This window comes from Balaenoptera acutorostrata, chromosome 8, assembly GCF_949987535.1.
Source record: "Balaenoptera acutorostrata chromosome 8, mBalAcu1.1, whole genome shotgun sequence".
Lineage (NCBI taxonomy): Eukaryota > Metazoa > Chordata > Mammalia > Artiodactyla > Balaenopteridae > Balaenoptera > Balaenoptera acutorostrata.
In genome coordinates, this window is record NC_080071.1 from 46,604,892 (window position 1) to 46,624,192 (window position 19,301).

The 19,301-nt window shown below is 35.1% G+C and overlaps 1 protein-coding gene across 2 annotated transcripts in view; it reads left to right on the forward strand.

Moving 5' to 3' along the window:
- Positions 1-17,777, forward strand: part of ITGAV (integrin subunit alpha V) — a 90,369-nt gene extending 72,592 nt beyond the window's left edge. For both annotated transcript variants that reach the window (XM_028168587.2, XM_028168588.2), the window contains exons 19-30: positions 2,028-2,095; positions 2,705-2,852; positions 3,381-3,473; positions 5,353-5,432; positions 5,813-5,893; positions 6,401-6,506; positions 7,137-7,295; positions 8,577-8,690; positions 12,627-12,740; positions 12,842-12,949; positions 13,574-13,696; positions 13,952-17,777. In XM_028168587.2, coding sequence (XP_028024388.2) covers positions 2,028-2,095; positions 2,705-2,852; positions 3,381-3,473; positions 5,353-5,432; positions 5,813-5,893; positions 6,401-6,506; positions 7,137-7,295; positions 8,577-8,690; positions 12,627-12,740; positions 12,842-12,949; positions 13,574-13,696; positions 13,952-14,047 — 1,290 coding nt within the window. In that variant the 3' untranslated portion in view covers positions 14,048-17,777. The remainder of the gene's footprint in view (positions 1-2,027; positions 2,096-2,704; positions 2,853-3,380; positions 3,474-5,352; positions 5,433-5,812; positions 5,894-6,400; positions 6,507-7,136; positions 7,296-8,576; positions 8,691-12,626; positions 12,741-12,841; positions 12,950-13,573; positions 13,697-13,951) is intronic.
- Positions 17,778-19,301: the final 1,524 nt, after the last annotated feature.

A 19,301-nucleotide genomic window follows, 5' to 3' on the forward strand; every position in this document is an offset into this window, starting at 1 on the left:
AAAAGTAGATTCACATAGCCAAGTTGTTCTAAACATACTAAAAGTTTTTCAGTAGCAGAATCAAGTATCAGTTTTTAAATTTAAATTAATTAATATTAAATGAAATATAAAACTCAATTCCCCAGTCACGTTAGATACATTTCAAGTGCTCAAAAGCCACATGTGGCTCACTAGTGGCTACTATATCATACAGGGCAGCTCTTGAGTTTCCCTTTCTGTACCCTGATCCTTTGGAGTTAGAGATTTCATGCTTCCTGCAGAAAGAGGGTTTTTTTTCCCCCACCCTCCATTTATTCATTCAAATATGTATTAAGTTCTTACTCTGTACAAGATATTAAGTATGTAACTGTAGAGATTTAGTTCTCTGTGAATGGAAGACATTGCTTTGTCTTTTCCATCTCTGAAACTATCTTTCCTGATAGCATATTTTAAGGCTTTAGCTGCACCAACGCCAGTTTAATCCTCTCTTCAATGTAGAGTGGTAGTTAAATATCCCTTTACCATAGTTTATTAATATTTCTTAATAAAGGGTAAGCTGGGAGGAAGTGAGAGAGTTGTATTGACATATATACACAAAAGCTTGGTGCTTTGTGTTCACCTAGAGGGGTGGAATAGGGAGGGTGGGAGGGAGACACAGAGGGAGGAGATATGGGGATATATGTTTATGTATAGCTGATTCACTTTGTTATACAGCAGAAACTAACACACCATTGTAAAGCAATTATACTCCAATAAAGATGTTGAAAAAAAATATTTCATAATACTTTTCATTCCAAACTTCAGATACTCATCATTCTAACTGGGACTTTTAATACACACCGTATCACATATCATTATATCCGTTCTTTGTTCATGAACTAAATTAGCAGTGATTGTATTTGGTATCACTTATGGAGTCACCTCAGATTTCTTCTACTGGTCCTGGCCTTTTCCCCCCATCTTCTTGAAGTGCATAGCAACTGTTTACATCTAGGTCATTGCATTAGTTCACAGGTACTGTTGGGTTTCATCCCAATTAAACTGACCGTTAAGATCTCTACCATACAATTCTCTTCTGGGGAGCTGTGCCTCCCTTGTGACTTGGAAACATACAGTTTTTGTTTTGTTTTGTTTTGTTTTTTAAGAAAGCCTGTCACTGTTTTTTCCCCTTTAAATCTTTTTCTCTCCTTTTTGTCTGCCTTTGGGCCTGAAGCCCTTTGGATGTTAACAATAGACAAACCAAGAATGGCTTCATCTTTTTTTTATTTCCTCTTTTATCAATTTCTTCTTGCACATCCTGCCTGACTTCTTCAGCTTCCTCCCACTATTGCTATCGGGTTTTCTATAATGTTCCAGCTGGCACATTTTATGGTCATATCTAGAGGGAGAAAGTGCAGGTCTTTGCTTATTGTACCTATCTTGGATCTGCTAATTCTAATGCTTTTGGTTCCTTTTTCTTTATCTCCTTCCAAATGGCCATGCCAATGCTGGGCTCCTTTTGTCCAGTTTCTGTTCCCTTTGGTCTGTCTGTCTGAATTGCTGCTGTATACCCACAACTCCTTATTCTTTTATGCTCTGCAGAGGCATAGTCTGTAATGAGAAATTCTAGAAAGGAGTTTATTTTGCCCAAGATCACACAACTTAGCTAGCAGCAGCTGAGTAAAGTAGAACCCTCATTTCTTGAATATTACTTTCTCTTCTGTACTTCATTCCAAAATCATAACAGCTTAATTTGAGATAGAACTAGGTTCTATCTAATTGTTCCAACTAATTGTAAAAGGTTCCAACTAAAGGTTCCAACTAATTGTATTATACCCTATGAATCTTTTTCTTCCTTTTCATTCTTACTAGCTAAGACTGACCTATTTAAAAACAGGCAGCCATGATCCCTTTTGAATTCAGGTATATATACAAGTAGAGTATATATAAATACATACATGTGTGCATAAATGTATATTCATATACATCCACATATATATTGATATACACTGCATATGTGACCTGTACTGGTATTTATTCATGTAGAGAAAAATAAAATTTTTTTCTAGGCTCATATTCTGCTTGACTGTGGTGAAGACAATGTCTGTAAACCCAAACTGGAAGTTTCTGTAGATAGGTAAGTTTTGCTCCAAATAATAGACTGTATAATAAGAAATTTAAATGAAAGAACACATTTTTCTATTAAAGTAATAGTAATGAGAATTAGTTATGTTGGAGGATAATGCATGGTTTTCAGTAAAGCTATAAATATTGAGCTTTAAAAAACTAGGTGCTATGTTTTCACTAGCTACCTAGGTTAACAGATCTCTTCCTATTCAGCATTGAGTAGTGTCACAAAGTAACATTATATCCTCTTAAAGATACTCTTAACTAAAGGACTTACTACCATTTTATACGATGTATAAATTATAGCGAATATTGTGAGTATCATGACAAATGATTAATTCAGCCTTTAGAAAAAAAATCAGGGGATTAATAAGTACAAAGGGATATAAAATTACTTCCGTAATACATATGAGTGATAGTGATATGCTAAAGGCATCAGTGTTTTCTTTTACTGGGAGAAGCATTGGATTTGCACCCAGTGTGCTCTTTCCAGTTTTCTGTTGAGCTGTAGAGTAGTCTTAAAAAATCTCGAGACACTGTTGAACATGTCAGTGCTTTGAATAGTCATGCTCTCGCCGTGCAGTCTTTTTTCATTGTCTAGATTTGTGTTAACTCGTAGTGATCAAAAGAAGATCTATATTGGGGACGACAACCCTCTGACCTTGATTGTTAAGGCTCAGAATCAGGGGGAAGGTGCCTATGAAGCTGAGCTCATCGTTTCCATCCCACCGCAGGCCGATTTCATCGGGGTGGTCCGCAACAGTGAAGTAAGCAAGCTGCCTCTTTAAAAATCGAAATGCACTCATAGTTCTCATTAACGTTAATGAGCTGCTCCCCTATTTAGTGTAGTACAAGCTTACCCAGTCTACCTAAGGCTAAATTGCTAGACAATGGAGTGCTTATCTTACATAATTCCTTTCAAGCCTAATAACTTTACATAATGCATTGATAGGACATTTAAAAAACTGCTAGCTAAGTGCCTGAAGCAGGGTCAGTTGGATAAAGTGTCTAAGCCTGGCCATCAAATAATTTTTCAGAGGTAATATGGTTATGTATCTATGTCCTCTAGGGATCGTTCAGAAACACTTTGACTTTATATGTGGCAGTTGTACACAATTCTGGTTTCCCCCGTACCCCTCATTGCTCAAATAGATGCATTTGCTTTGTAAAGCAAGAAACCTAAACATCCAACTGCATGATATTGTCTAGGAACTTTAAAGTCTTATTATGGCTTCTGCATTTTTTTTGGTCGTTAATTTATTTTCCTTTCAATCCTTTTTCTTTGTCTGTCAAAGGCTTTAGCAAGACTTTCCTGTGCCTTTAAGACAGAAAACCAAACCCGCCAGGTGGTATGTGACCTTGGAAACCCAATGAAGGCTGGAACTCAAGTAAGACATTTTAATTAAATGGATTTTATTTTTCTTTTATAGAGAATAGCATATTTTTCTGTGGGTTTGTCCATAGTCATTTTTTAATAAGCACTTCAAGATAGTATCTAAACTGGCTTTGATTTAGAATGTAGTGATCATCAGAGTTTAGTTTTGATTAAGATACTAAAGTAATGGGTTGTGTTATTACCTGTATTCAGTAAGCTGCTCTTCACCTTCAATTTGGTAAATGGATGAGAACATGGTTGACACTAAGGACTGAGATTGTAACTTTGATATTTTAAACTAACACTTTAATGCATCCTCAAAGCTACTCTGACAAATACCAAGACTGTCATTCTTAAGTGAGTTAGAATGATCTCATTAACTTGAAACCTATATGGTCATGCCAATAGGATAAAAGAACACAGTGGTTAGATCAGGCTCCCCTTCAGGGGGTGGAGAAGGGAGCCCAGGAGCTTGAGAAGAAGCACTCAGTGGGCTGCTTCCCAAATCCTCTAAAAAGGAAACAAAAATATACCTTGTAGAATTCCTATTATCAAGGAAAAAAAAAAAAAAAAAAACAGCAGTATATTTCATGTTACCTTTTTGATAGAATTTAATTTAATAAGCACATAGATATTGGTAATTTGAAGATCTATGATAATATGGGACTGACTATTCCGTATCTACCCATATAAACAACATCTCTCCTATTAGATGTTGTTTAAGGGTACAGACTTGCAAGTAAGTCTAGAGCTCTAATGTGCAGCATAGTGATTATAGACAACAGTAACGTATTATAATCATCACACTTGCAAGAGACAAGGTCTTAATAATTCCAACCAGAAAAAAGAAATGGTAATTATGTAATGTGACAGAGGTGCAATTATTGCCACAGTGGCAATCATATAACAGTGTATAAATGTATCAAATCAACCTTAAATTTACAGTGTTATATGTCAAATATATTTCAATAAAAATAAATATTTCATATTTCTTTAAATATATTTTCCATTAAAAGTCATTATTATTTCTAGATATAAGGTCTCTTAGGGAAAAGGGCTTGAACAAAGTACCCAGAGTTGCATTTTTTCACATGTATTTAACACAGTTTTTAACTACAATGTTTCATTAACAAGTGAGCATGCTTTTTATTTTCTTATATTCTCGTTCTCGCTAGCTTTCTCACTCACTGCTCACTCAGTATAGATAATTCCAGGTTGATTCTTGTGGCCGGCTCCAAGCTTTGTAAAGTGGGAGGCAGTTTGACGAGGTCCCCTAGAAGGGCCATTTTTAGATGTCATTTATGTGACCCCCCAAGAAGGCTGCTTTCCCTTACCTTGTAGCTCAGTTTTTTCTTTAAAATAACAGTTTTCCTCCTGTAGAAGTTAAGATGTTTGTTATTGATGGAGTTGTGGGTGACGTGGAGAAATTCTGGTTCTGGCCCTACATCTGTCCTTTTTAGCCAAGTTCTCTCACTCTTGTAAGCCATCTGTTTCTTCCTTCCTGCTCCATTAACACAAGTTCATGTGTTAGCTTCCTGTCACCAAATTATTGTGCATAACTACTATACCGTCATTGGGTCAACAAGCAATTCCTCTTGCATTTTTCAGAAAGTTAATATTAGTTAGTATAATAAGGAGATAATCAGTTAATATTATAAGGAGATATAATTATGGTTAATCATTGTTAAACAGGCTCCATTATGGATTGGCCCAAGTGTCTGAAATAATAGAGATTTGATAGAAGATCAGACTTAACTATCTTTGCTAGAGTACTTTCAGTTTTATTGTAAGTTCAGAAAAACCCTATTCTTTTTTCTTTGGACGCTGGATTTGAAATTTCACTAATTTGACACTGTTCTAACTAACATTGCCATCTTTCCCTCCTCCTTCAGCTCCTAGCTGGTCTTCGTTTCAGTGTGCACCAGCAATCAGAGATGGATACTTCCGTGAAATTTGACTTACAAATCCAAAGGTAGGAAAACAACTTTTTTCCATTTATAATAACTATGGAGGAAATGTTATTTGTTATAAATATGTTATGCAATATACTTAAATATTCTGGAAAAGGATAGACTAAAATTTTAGTACTTAATTATAGCATTTTAAAATCAATATTTACATCATAAGAATAATTTATGTTGCTTTTGAGTTTGTAAAACAAAACTAAAAGTTAAATAAAAATCATCTTCTTGGAATTAAATGCTAATGAAAATAATTATTTTGATTTGTGCAGTTTGTCATTTCTTTACCGCTTTTAATTTGTTTACTTTTAGTTTCACTGCATTTGCCTCTGTATGCTATTGATGACGATTATGCTCAAGTCAGTCCTACATATATTTTTTTCTTTTTCAGCTCCAATCTTTTTGACAAAGTAAGCCCGGTTGTATCTTACAAAGTTGACCTTGCTGTTTTAGCTGCTGTTGAGATAAGAGGGTCAGTATGATTACCCAGTTGAGTATCTCATTCTCATGATTTAAACTACTTTAAAAGTAGTTACTTCTTAAAAGTAAGTCCTAGGGCCCCTAGCTTCTTTTGGATAGTAGACACTCCATGTTTCGGTGTCGTTTTACTAGAGCTGTAGCTTCTGTAGAAAGAAGAAGGTCCTGGGTGTATTCCAAAGCCCCGAATATTTATTTGATAATCCTTTGGAAATAAACCAGGCATGGCAAAAGTGGCACAAAATAAATTTATTGAACTTTTATGTAAAAGTTCACCTGTTATCAATTCACCTGTTACATTAGATTCAATAAAGAGTAGTTTGTATGTCCATCTGTGCATGTACACATACAAGTATAGTTTTTGTTTTTGTTTTGTCTGTTAAATGTATGGTTTTTTTTTTTTTAATTCTGATTTTATTCATTTGGACACCAGGTACTTTTGAAAATGAACTGACCATATCATTTTGATATTCATGGTAGGTTTTCTTTGGTCATTGTTTAGAGTCTCAAGTCCTGATCATATCTTTCTTCCGATTCCAAATTGGGAGCACAAGGAGAACCCTGAGACTGAAGAAGACGTTGGGCCAGTTGTTCAGCACATCTACGAGGTTTGCAGCTGTTGGATTTAACTGATACCTGGTAGAGAGCCAACAAAGAGAGGAATAGATAGGCTCTTTTTAAAAAACAAGTCTATTTAACTTTTATGTAAACTCTGCATAGTTTAAGTATGTACCAGAGATTTATTTGAATTTTTTCCCTATTCTTAAGTTCATTTTTATTAGACAGGTAGCTTCCAGTAGTAAAAGAAAGCTGTTTATACAAATTGTTGTTTAAAACCAATTAGTAAAAAAAAATAATAAAATTAACTTAAAAATAACATTTTATTATTATTTTAATAATAAAATAAAACCAGTTAGTTCTACTTGAATAAAAGGAATACGTCACTGAATAAAATTTTGGTTCTGTAGGAAGAAAATTTTCTATGCCACTTATCAGTAACTTTTTCACGTTTTCCTCTTTTGTTTATGTATTCATCCTGACTTATACTGCCCTACGCAGAGGCAGATGTTGAATTTGATTCTTTTGCATAATAATGATCATGTTGTAATATTAGAGTAACTATGGAAACACTGCTGTTATTCAAATCCTGTTGCTTAATGATTCCTAAAGTTGCTGTAGGGGAAGGATTATAGAATAGATTTTTGCCCAAAGTATTTACATGTCCTTCTCCTCATTAGCTGAGAAATAACGGTCCGAGTTCATTCAGCAAGGCAATGCTAAATCTTCAGTGGCCTTACAAATATAACAATAACACTTTGTTGTACATCCTTCAATATGATATTGATGGGCCAATGAACTGCACTTCAGATATGGAGATCAACCCTTTGAGAATTAAGGTAATGTGCTTAATAGCAACTGTTTATTATGATGATATTTTATTGCTTTTCTTTCTAAATCTATAAAAGAAATGCATGAAATAAACAATTGTTTTAATAATAAATCTATCCTGCGAAAATATTTTAGTTCATAACCAGTACACTATGAATTAAATTGTTTGTTTGTGTAATGAGTAAGGATGAATTCTGTGAAGTCCTAGTAAACCATTTATTTATGTAGTGTTTAGTGAACCTCCGGAGATACTCTTTGTGTTTTTTTTGGCCGTGTCTCGCAGCTTGCAGGTTCTTAGTTCCCTGACCAGGGATTGAACCCACGCTCTTGACAGTGAAAGCGCGGAGTCCTAACCACTGGACCGCCAGGGAGTTCCCATCCGGAGATATTCTTAAGTGACCCAATTTGACTTTGGTTTTATCGCAGAGTGGTTTATCCACATGTAATATGTGTCAAGGGTGTTTGGATGTTGAAACTTTTGTCTTTGGGATAAGATATAACATTTTACTCTTGGCTCTTTTGACTTGACCTAGAAAAATGTCATTTTATGGAATTCTATTTGGATATAGTCTTCTCCATCCTAGCACATATGTTTGGATAAGAAGCTATCACAGGGGCTTCCCTGGTGGCGCAGTGGTTGAGAATCTGCCTGCCAATGCAGACGACACAGGTTCGAGCCCTGGTCTGGGAAGATCCCACATGCCGCGGAGCAACTAGGCCCGTGAGCCACAACTACTGAGCCTGCGCGTCTGGAGCTTGTGCTCCGCAACAAGAGAGGCCGCGATAGTGAGAGGCCCGTGCACCGCGATGAAGAGTGGCCCCTGCTTGCCGCAACTAGAGAAAGCCCTTGCACAGAAATGAAGACCCAACACAGCCAAAACTAAATAAATAAATAAATAAATTTTAAACTATTAAAAAAAAAAAAGCTATCACAGTTTGGAGTAAGGAAAGTTAAGAAAACAAAGCAAAAAATGTATACTCATGATTGACATACATCACAGATGTACACTGTGAAATTTCAAGCTTTTTCTAAGTATTTTATCAGTTTCCTCTCTAGCTATGCAAGGGGAGAAAATGATGGCTAGGTAGAGGTAATTTTTTTCCCGCATATTAAGGACTCTAATCTTTATTTCCTTTGCTTAATTTTAGCCATATATTAAGTGGTAAATTTTCTGTCATACCAAATTTTTAGTCACTATATTTCAATCACGTATAACAGTTTATGCCAAAATGTCAATGCAAAATATTTTCCATTGTTATTTACCACCAGTTTAATTATGTAATCCTAGATCTCAAATTCGCAAACAACTGAAAAGAATGACACAATTGGTGGGCAAGGTGACCGGAACCATCTCATCACTAAGCGGGATCTCACCCTCAGTGAAGGAGATGTGCACACTTTGGTAAGTGGCATTTCAACAACAAGCACCTTAAATATTTTAAAATATGTGATTATAGAACTGATGCCAGAGAACATTTCAAAAGGAACAATAGCTGTGCTAGAAAGAACTCCGTATATTTTTATACCATTCACTCCTCTTACTTTCCTTGTTCCTAATTGAATTAATGCCACATTTTCTTCAAATGATCTGTCTTTGTAGCTTACTAATAAAAATATTTTATGTTCTAACTTATGTCTCTGACTGCACTCCTTTAACTGACCTCTTTCTCGGTCTCACCCTAATCTTTGAAGCTTATGTTCAATATTGCAGAAAAAAACAGAAGGGCTCAACAGAAATATAAGAATAATTAGCATTCTGATCAACTTTTATTGAGTCAGCCTGTCTAATAACTCTAATGTTATAAAGAGGTTTGTCACTTAAGTTTTTAAAATTTAACAGATCTGCAAACCATCAACTAACAGAGAACCTGGTATAGTGTTTATGTTCATTAGTGATCACCAGTTACTTTCACATCTCCAGATTCCATGGTTCTTCTTAGTTTTCATTCAGTTCAACTGCACAGTGACTTTTTGGCACAATTAATCACTTCCTCCTCTGTGAAACACTCCTCTCTCACTTCTCGGGCACTACTCTCTTGGTTGTCCACCTACCACAACTGGCTACTTTGTCTTAATCTCCATTTCCAGACCTTTAAGCTCTAGAGAGTATTCCAGGGCTCAGATCTCAGAGTTCTTGTCTGCTCCGCCTATGGTCATTCGTTAGATCTGTGTAGTCCAGTGTTGTAGACACCAGCCACATTTCAAGTGTTCAGTAGCCACATGTGGCTAGTGGCTACCACTTCGGGAAGCGCAGGTATCTCCACATTGATGATTTCTGTCATTGTAGAAGGTTCTATCTGACAGTGCCATATGAGACGATCTTAATCATTCATATGGCTGGTAAGTACCATTTCTATGTAGATGACTTTGATTAATATTTCCAACCCGATACTCTGCATTGAACTCCAGACTCCATTATCCAACTACCTACTGGAACTCCTCTTAAATATTTAATAGGAATCTTAAACTTAATTCTAAGAACATATCCTTGAGTTTTCTCAACTCTGATCTTTCTGTGGTGGTCCGCATTTTAGTAAATATCAACTCTGTTCTCTGTCCCAAATTTGGGCATGGTGCTTGGCTCTCCTCTTTCTCTCAAACTTCATAATCCTACATATCAGCAAATTCTGTCATTATCTACTTTCAAAATAGCCAGAATGTGGCCCCTTCTTGCCGTCTCTACCACTGCCACGACCTAACCTAGACCACCTTCCTCTCTCACTTGAACTATTGCCAAACCTCCAGTTGGACTCCATATTTCTGCCCCTGTCACCACGACAGTCTATTTGCCACATAGAAGCCATAACGATCCTTTTAAAAGTAGGTCAGGTTGTGTCACTCCAGTGTCTTCCTGTCTACCTCAAAGAGAAAACCAGAGCCTGCAAAGCCTTCAAGCCCAACAGGTCACAAGCCTTTTTTTAAAGGCTATTGCCTTTAAAAAAAAATTTTTTTTTGTAGTCATCCTCATTGGAGTGAAGTAGCATCTCATTGTAGTTTTATTTGGATTTCCCTAATGACTAATGATGCTGAGCATCTTTTCATTTGTATATCTTCTTTCGAAAAATCTCTATTCAAACCTTTTGCCCATATTTAAATTGGGTCGTTTGCCTTTTGTTGTTGAGGCATGAGGAGTTCTTTATATATTCTGGATACTACCCTTATCAGAGCTGTTACTGAACATATTTTCTCTAATTCTGTAAGTTGTCTTTTTTACTTTCTTGATAGTATTTGTTGATGGAAAAAAGGTTTTAAATTTAAAGAAGTCCAAATTTCTTTTCTCAAGTCTATCTCTTCTTGTGTTGCTTAGATTTTTACTGTCATATTTTAAAAACCATTGCCTAACCCAAAGTCCTGGAGATTTTTACTTTTTAAAAATTTTTTACTTTTTTTACTTTTTAAAATATTTATTTTTACTTTTTAAAATATTTATTTATTTACTTTTTACTTTTTAAAATATTTTTACTTTTTAAAATATTTATTTATTTATTTGGCTAGGCCGGGTCTTAGTTGTGCACGTGGGATCTTCGTTGCCACGTGCGGGATCTTCATTGCTGCATGCAGGATCTTTTAGTTGTGCCATGTGGGATCTTTAGTTGTGGCATGGAGGATCTTTAGTTGTGGCATGCGGGCTCTAGTTCCCTGACCAGAGATCAAACCCCAGGCCCCCTGCGTTGGGAGCGCAGAGTCTTAACTACTGGACCACCAGGGAAGTCCCTGGTTTTCTAAGTTTTATACTTTTAGCTCTTACTTTTATATCTCTGATCCATATAGAGTTAATTTTTGTATACGGTGTGAAGTAGAGGCCCAGATTCATTCTTTAGCATGTGGTTTTCTAGCTCTCCCTGCATCATTTGTTGGAAAGACCTGTCTCCTCCCTTTAAATGGTCTTGGCTCCCTTGTTGAAAATGAATTGACTGTGAATGTATGGGTTTATTTCTGGACTCAATTCTATTTCATTGATCTATACATACACCCTAATTTTTTTGATCATTGTCCTTCTGCAGTAAGTTTTAAAATTGGGGAGTGTGAGCCCTGCTGTGTTTTCATGTTTTTCAAGATTGTTTTGGCTAGTTGGGGTTCCTGGCAATTCCATACGAATATTAGGATTAACTTGTCCATTTCTACAAAAATGGTAGTTGGAATTTTTTTTTTTTTTTGGAATTTTGATAGCAATTTTATTGGATCTCTCTATCACTTTGGTAATATTGCCATCTTAATATTAAGTCTTTCAGTCCTTGAACATGAGCTGTCTTCTGTTTATTTAGGTCTTCTTTAATTTCTTTCAAAAATATTTTGTAGTTTTCAGTGCACAAGTTGTGCACTTCCTTAGTTACGTATTTTATTCTTGTTAAATGCTATTTAAAATAGAATTGTTTTTTTAAATTTCATTTTCATATTTTTCATTGCTAGTGTATAGAAAAACAATTCATATTTGTATACTGATCTTGTATTCTATACCTTTTCTGTACTTGTTTATTAGCTTTAATAGTTTTATTGTGGATTCTTTAAAGTTTTCTGTAAGATTCTATCATCTTTGAATAGAGATAGCTTTACTTCTTTCTTTCCAATCTGAATACCGTTTATTTAATTTTTTTCTTGCTTAATTGCACTGGCTAGAACCTTCTGAACAATGTAGAATAGAAGTGTCATGAGTGGGCACTGTTGTCCAGTTCTTGATCTTAGGGGAAAAGCATCCATTCTTTCACCAGTAAGTATGATGTTAGCTGTGGGCTTTTCATAGGTGCCCTTTATCAGGTCAAGGGAGTTTGCTTCTATTCCTATTCATCAACTGGAGGTGTCACTTACTGGATAACACTGTTGTGAGGTGTATGCATATGACATGTCTAATGCAGTTTGACCAGCATGTAGAAGGTGGTGAATATTTATTACTTTTGACTGTCTGCCTTCAAGTTACTGATAAAAACACTCATGGCACTTGATTTCTACAGGTCTGACGTAGAATAGCTATTAAAGATTCACTCTGTTTCTTTTTCTTTTCTACAGGCATATTGTGATCTGATTTTCATGTCTTACTAAATAAAATCACCATGCTCTGGGTTTGCCTAAAGAATGTTGAGTTCTAGATATAACAATAAATATTTTAATATTATAGCACTTATCCTTCCATAACAAATCACATTAAAACCAACCCCTTCATAACAAGAAGCATTCATAGATTCAACTATTAGCCTACTCATTTTAAACGTTACTGCTGTTAAGGCAAAAGAATCTAGATCATCTCTTTAACCTTCACATAAAACAAGTCAATTGTCTACTTTTCATATATTGAAGAGATGATAGAATGATCTTTTCTTTTAAGTAAGTAATTTTTTGGCAGGGTTGTGGAATTGCTGAATGCTTGAAGATTGTCTGCCAGGTGGGGCGACTAGACAGAGGAAAGAGTGCAATCCTGTATGTAAAGTCTCTACTGTGGACTGAGACCTTTATGAATGTAAGTGGGCAGATGCAGCATTCAGCAAACTTATCCATTTTTTCGAAGAAATAAAAAAGACCTGACATATAGAATATCATTTTATTGTTATTCCAATATAGAAGGAAAACCAGAATCATTCGTATTCTCTGAAGTCGTCTGCTTCATTTAATGTCATAGAGTTTCCTTATAAGAACCTTCCAATTGAGGACATCTTCAACTCCACATTGGTAAGTCATTGATTTGGGGAAATGGAATAAATGCACTCAGTTCAATACCGTAGATATTTTAATTTTATTTTAAATAATGGCAGTTAATTATTTTGATAATTTAAAGTAACTTGAGTTATTTGAATGGATTATAACCTAGTATAAACTAGTTTAATATTACTATTTTCCTCCCCCCATCCCAGAATTGTTAAAGGTAGACCTTTTACTTTAGCATCTTGTCCTTTGTAAGATACTTAGCATCACTAAATTTCATGAGGGAAAATTTGGGGAATTTCTCCCCACAGAGTTAGAAAGTTGGAAATTAACTGCAGTAAGTGAGGGCATTTTATAAATCTTTAATTCGAGGATTAAAATGGGACCAACACATCATAAACTGGGTTGGATTATTTAAAAATCATTTCAGAGTCAGTCAGAGGTTAACCTGTTGAGAGTTTCATGTGTGTGTGTGTGTGTGTGTGTGTGTGTGTGTGTGTATGCTATTGATACCAAATGTGTAATCATAAATTATCATGTACTAGAAAAGAAAATAATGTAACATTGACATAAAATATAGTAGACATTCAGGTATTTGTTGAATGATTCAGTGAACTATTTTTAAAACTCAAGAACTTTTTCCCTCAACAGGTTACCACTAATGTCACCTGGGGCATTCAGCCAGCACCCATGCCTGTACCTGTGTGGGTGATCATTTTAGCAGTTCTCGCAGGATTGTTGTTACTGGCTGTTTTGGTATTTGTAATGTACAGGGTAAGTGATGGACTTAGGAAGAGAGGGAGGGAGGGGAAGCAGAAGAAAAGGAGAAGGGAGGGAGCAAAAGAAGGGAGGGAAAGAAGAAAGGGACCTTTAATGATGATGCATGATGAGCACTCCTTATCATTTGAAGGAAGAAAAATTCAACTAAGTGCCATTTAAATTTTCTTGGTCATAATATGGTCACTCAGAATACTTTCAGTATTCTTTATTGATGTGGCAGTAATGTGAGTTTTTTTTTTCACCTGGCAGATGGGCTTCTTTAAACGTGTCCGGCCACCTCAAGAAGAACAAGAAAGGGAACAGCTTCAACCTCATGAAAATGGTGAAGGAAACTCAGAAACTTAACTGTGATTTTTAAGTTGTGCTACATCCTGTCCCATTAGAAGTACCAACTTCATTATAGATTTTAAAATTTCCTTCATGAGGAATAAAGTTCCAAGACTGTACTGCTGATGGTACCCATTGGTATTAAGCACAAAGTGAGAGCAATATTTGTCAACCTTTTCATTATAATTAAGTTCAGACATACATTTAATACACATCCACTGACTTGTATTTTTAGGTATTTAAATAATAACATTTCAAGTGATAGATCTTCTTCAATGTACGTAAGACAGGTAGTGCCTGAGTTACCACTTTATCTAAAATAGTACCTCCTACAATTATTGTTTCTGATTTTGTATGTTGGATTTTGTTTGTTGTTGTTTTTGTTATTTTAAAGCAATCCACATTTGGACCTTAGGATCCACATCTTTTGTAGAGATACTTACTGTTAATACACATTACACTACAGTTGAGTTTTCAAGCTAACTTTATAACTGCATAAACTTGGATTTTAATATTACCTATGTGGTAGAACTTTAAAAAAAGAAGAAAGCATGATCCCATCAAAACTCTTTCCTGTAATAGCAAAGGTACAGTTTTTTGTTTTAATCTGAAAATTGAGTACATGCTATTAAATTTTTATTTATATTTTTATCCAGTCCATTTGATTACATTTTATTTTGTGTAAGTTTAAGTTCTATTTCAAATCCTTTAAGTCAACTTATACTAAAAATTAGTTTTATAATCAAAAATGCCTCTTTTGTGTAGTCATTTAATTTCTGCTAAACATCATGATGCTTGAAGCCATATGGAGTTGGAAATCATTTCCAAAGTACATTTATTCCATTGCATTAGTCTGGCTATACACAATACAATCCAAAAAAAAAAAAGAAGCATTTAAATTAAAAGACTATGTTTGTAGTTCTTTGACAGAGTTGATTATTAATAGTTTGTTCTTAGATTAAAGCAAGAGTTTTCAGTTGGGATTAATTTATTTTCCTCCTATATATGTATTTTTCCTTACGTTTCCAAAACTGTTACTGAGAATGTGTCAAGATCAATGAGGAATCTTTACAACTTAGAGGAACCTGCACTCAACCTCCCAACCCTGCAAGAAATGCTTGGAATTGAAATTCTTAAAGTAGCTCACTGGTTTACTTCTAGCAATAGTGTGGTGCTGCTCAGATGGATATTACCTCAGTTGAAGCCAGGTGTAACATGTAAAACCAGTCTATAAACCAGTCTAACATGTGAAACCAGCTATCAAAATGACTTCTTAGAGGTTATTTTATAAGCAATTCGAGTTATTGGAAACCTTTTTAAACTTTCTTAGGTTTATTAATATAAATTACTTTTCTAGGATTTTTAATTAAAAGCTGCACAGGTGGCAAGTTGTAGTTTTGTAAGTCTGTAGGGTGATGAACCTTCTAGAGGAATATGTGAATTATTCACAGTTCCTCCAGGCCTGGGGATAACTATTAATTATACCTATTTTTGTGCAATTACATCATGTTGTGCATTAGAAATTGAGAGTTTGATAGCTTTTTAACTACTGTCTTCATTAGGCAATGATAAATATGTCCCTTAAATAACTGAATAGTTTTCTATGTTTTAAAAATAATTGAAATTTATCTTGCCATGTCTTGTGTTATAACTCCCTAACAAGTGCCTAAGCTAGAATATATTCATAAAATAGAAGCATATGTAGGTGAGTTATACAAGTTAGAACGTTGACAAGACCCTATATTTAGCTTTAGTGATTTTCAAAATTAATAGGTGTTGTAATATAGATTTTATTAGTAGCTCAAAAGATCTTAGTCATATGCAGTAAGTATTTTTATTACCAATAAATTTAAAGTTTTTTAAGAAAAAAATATTTTTATCCTAGGGCCTGCCACCAGACAGTCACTGAGTTGGTCTAGAACAATGTTCACCTTACCTATTTTCCCACCTAATAGCAGTCATTCCTGAAAATACCTGTTGGATAGAAAGTCACTCTTTTAAAAAAATGTTACTATTTGCTTTTGCACAATCTATTCCTTTTATGGCCTCTTATCTCAAGGTATAATCTTTTACTGGAGATTGAAGGAGGAGCCAAAATAGCTCAGTTGGGAGAGCATTAGACTGGAGGAGATTGAAGGATGTTGTCATGGAAATTAACATGATGCTTTAAATTGCTCTTATGGAATGTAGTTTAAAGCAATAGTATTTTCTTTAAGAAAAATGAAGATTTATATCTGTACAAAAATATGGTAGGAGTATAATTTAAAAACCTAGTCTTTGAGGAAAATATTTGGGAAATGGTGAGTTTCTTTTTACCCTAAAGTAGCATGTGAATGTTTTGGTTAAAATGTCAAAAAATAATCACTGCTGTGTTTGTGATTTATTGAGAATTGAAAGCCATTTTGAGTGTAAAATTCTTACAATCTGATTCAGTTTAAGAAAACACACATGGTTGGGGTTGAGAATATTTAAAACATTTGATATTGGTAAGAAATATTGATGCTGTTGTTGATTTCTTAAATAGGCATTTATTTCAGACTTGATATTTTGAGAACCATTTGTGTGAGGGAGGCGCTTTCCTTTTCTTCCCTTTACCTTTTTCTTGTAATTGGTGGTTATTGTAATTCTGATTAAGTTCTTAATACTGAATTGTAAAACAATTAATCAAAATATTAGTGCCACAATTCTACCTGTTATGAAACTACTTAGTCATAGTCAATTCTCACTGATACTTTATATAAAGAGAAAATTCAAGTATTAGAGACGATACTGGCTTCCTTAAGAGGATGTGAAAGATTTTTCATAGTGAATCATGACCCTAAGAGAGATGTATGTGGCAAAAGTATAGTATATAATAAATAGATCTGCTGGTTTTTATAAGGCAAACAATTGTAAGTTGATTGATGTTCCTGTGTTAGAGAATGTAGTGTTGAGCTTGGCAAAGAATAAGTCATTCGTGGAATCCTTGTGTTTGACTGTTGCTTATCTCAGTGTCACTGTGTTAGTGCTCTTGGATAGCTTGTATATGTGATAGTTTGATTAATAAGAAAAAAATATAAAATTTGAAAATCGAATATAGGATCCAAAATGGTGAATGAAATGACTTAATACTCAAGTGTTTTGGAGAGTATTTCTTTTAACCTGTTGGTAGGCTAGTTTGAACGATGAACCTATGGATATGTAGAATGCATATATGCTTGTATTTCATTGTAATTTCTGATATATAATGAATTTCTTGGGAGAGGTACTGAATCTTTGATTTTTCTTGTCATTCTTCTCAAGTGCAATATAACAATGTAACCAAACCTAGATATTTCAAAGTCATTATTAATTTAGTAAACCTAATCTAAATGGAGATTTATTAGTATTTTTTGTTAGCAGGAAGGAATGATTTTGAGATGGATATACGAATGAAGTTATTTACCCCTAAAAGGTCCATTTTACACTTTATTTCAGGCTGGACATGAACTATTCCCTGCTAGTTTTGAAACACTTTGCAATATCTTAAAGTAACTTGGAAGCTGTGTATATCAATTAATTTCCTACCTAAGTAACATAGAAAATAATTTTCTTTATTTAGCTCTCTTGTGATCACCCACATTGGGTGAGACATAAAATGAGTGTCTTCTAAAATTTGTCATTTACTAACTTGATTTGAGTTAGTGAAAACTGGTACAGTGTTCTGCTTATTAGTCTCCAGTGTGTAACTTGTGTCTGTTCAATAAACTTGAGCATATGGTGCCACTTATGTGCAAGGACTTTATATTTTCCTTCTATTATGTTGTTTTGTTTTTTAATCACATGAGCTAGCAGTAGTGCACTAAAAGGATGACCTCAAAGAGGTGACACACCTCTTTAAAAGCCCACATTCTTGGGGCTTCCCTGTTGGCGCAGTGGTTGGGGGTCCGCCTGCCAATGCGGGGGACGCGGGTTCAAGCCCTGGTCTGGGAGGATCCCACATGCCGCGGAGCAGCTGGGCCCGTGAGCCACAACTGCTGAGCCTGCGCATCTGGAGCCTGTGCTCCGCAACAAGAGAGGCCACGATAGTGAGAGGCCTGCGCACCACGATGAAGAGTGGGCCCCACTTGCCGCAACTGGAGAAAGCCCTCGCACAGAAACGAAGACCCAACACAGCCAAAAATGAATAAATAAATAAATAAATAATTTAAAATGAATATCTGCTTAAAAAGAAAAACATATGAATTTTTTTAAAAAACCACATTCTTAAGAGTGTTAGTTATTTGAAAAAAGGTGTCACAAACAGAGCAAAAGGAAACTAATGTTAAAATACACCAATTACAGATCATAGAATCATAGACATTTAAAATTTTGAAGGGGCTTCCAATTTCAATAATGGCAAAGTAGCTTGTATCAGGTAACAATGAATGAAATGAGGAATAGGAAGCAAAAAAAGAAACTTTTAAAGACACTGCAGATACTAAAAGCAGCAGAAACTGGAGGGAATTGGTCTCAAGGAAGGGAACCACACTTTTCCGTGAGTTTACTCTCTGTTGTGTGGATTGAATGCAAGCAGAAAAGTGCCCCCCCATTTCCTAGAATGATGGGACTGCCATCATGGCTAGAAATTGAGGGATGGGGGAAGGGAGAAGCCACATTGTGGGAAAGGGGAATATTTTCCCCTCAAAGCCTTGGCTGACACTGACTCTGCTCTAGTGAGGGCCCAAAAGGAAAACAGCAGATGGAAGTAACTGAGCAGTTATTCCAGCTACTGTCCAATGCAGGAGAAACAAAGAGACTGTAGTTCAAGTCTTACCCAGTGACATGGCCTTGGAAACACCCGAGTCTTTCCATTGAAACACCAGAGGATCTATTCCTTGGGAGTAAATACTACATCCCAAGACTGATTGATTCACCCTAGGATGAAGAGTAAAACCAGTGTCCCACCCTAACAATGCATGAAACCAAGTTTCCACAAGTTTAAGGTGATCCACCTGAAATTTAATTGTCTGCTCATAAAGGCAGTTACTTTCAGAGGAAGATAACACAACCAAAAGACTGCAGTGTATCATTCATAAGGTCATGTGTGTGTGTAAATGGGAAGAAAGGAAGATGTGATGCTTGGCTTTGAGAAGAAATAGTCAATAGAAACAGACCCACAAACAATTTAACAGGTATGACTTTAAATAACTATGATAAATATGTTAAAGAGTCTGTAGGAACACATGAAAATTATGGATGAAAAGACAGGCATTTCAAGAGAGGTTTGGAAAGTAACAAAAGAGACTCAAGTGGAAATCTTTAGACTGAAAAA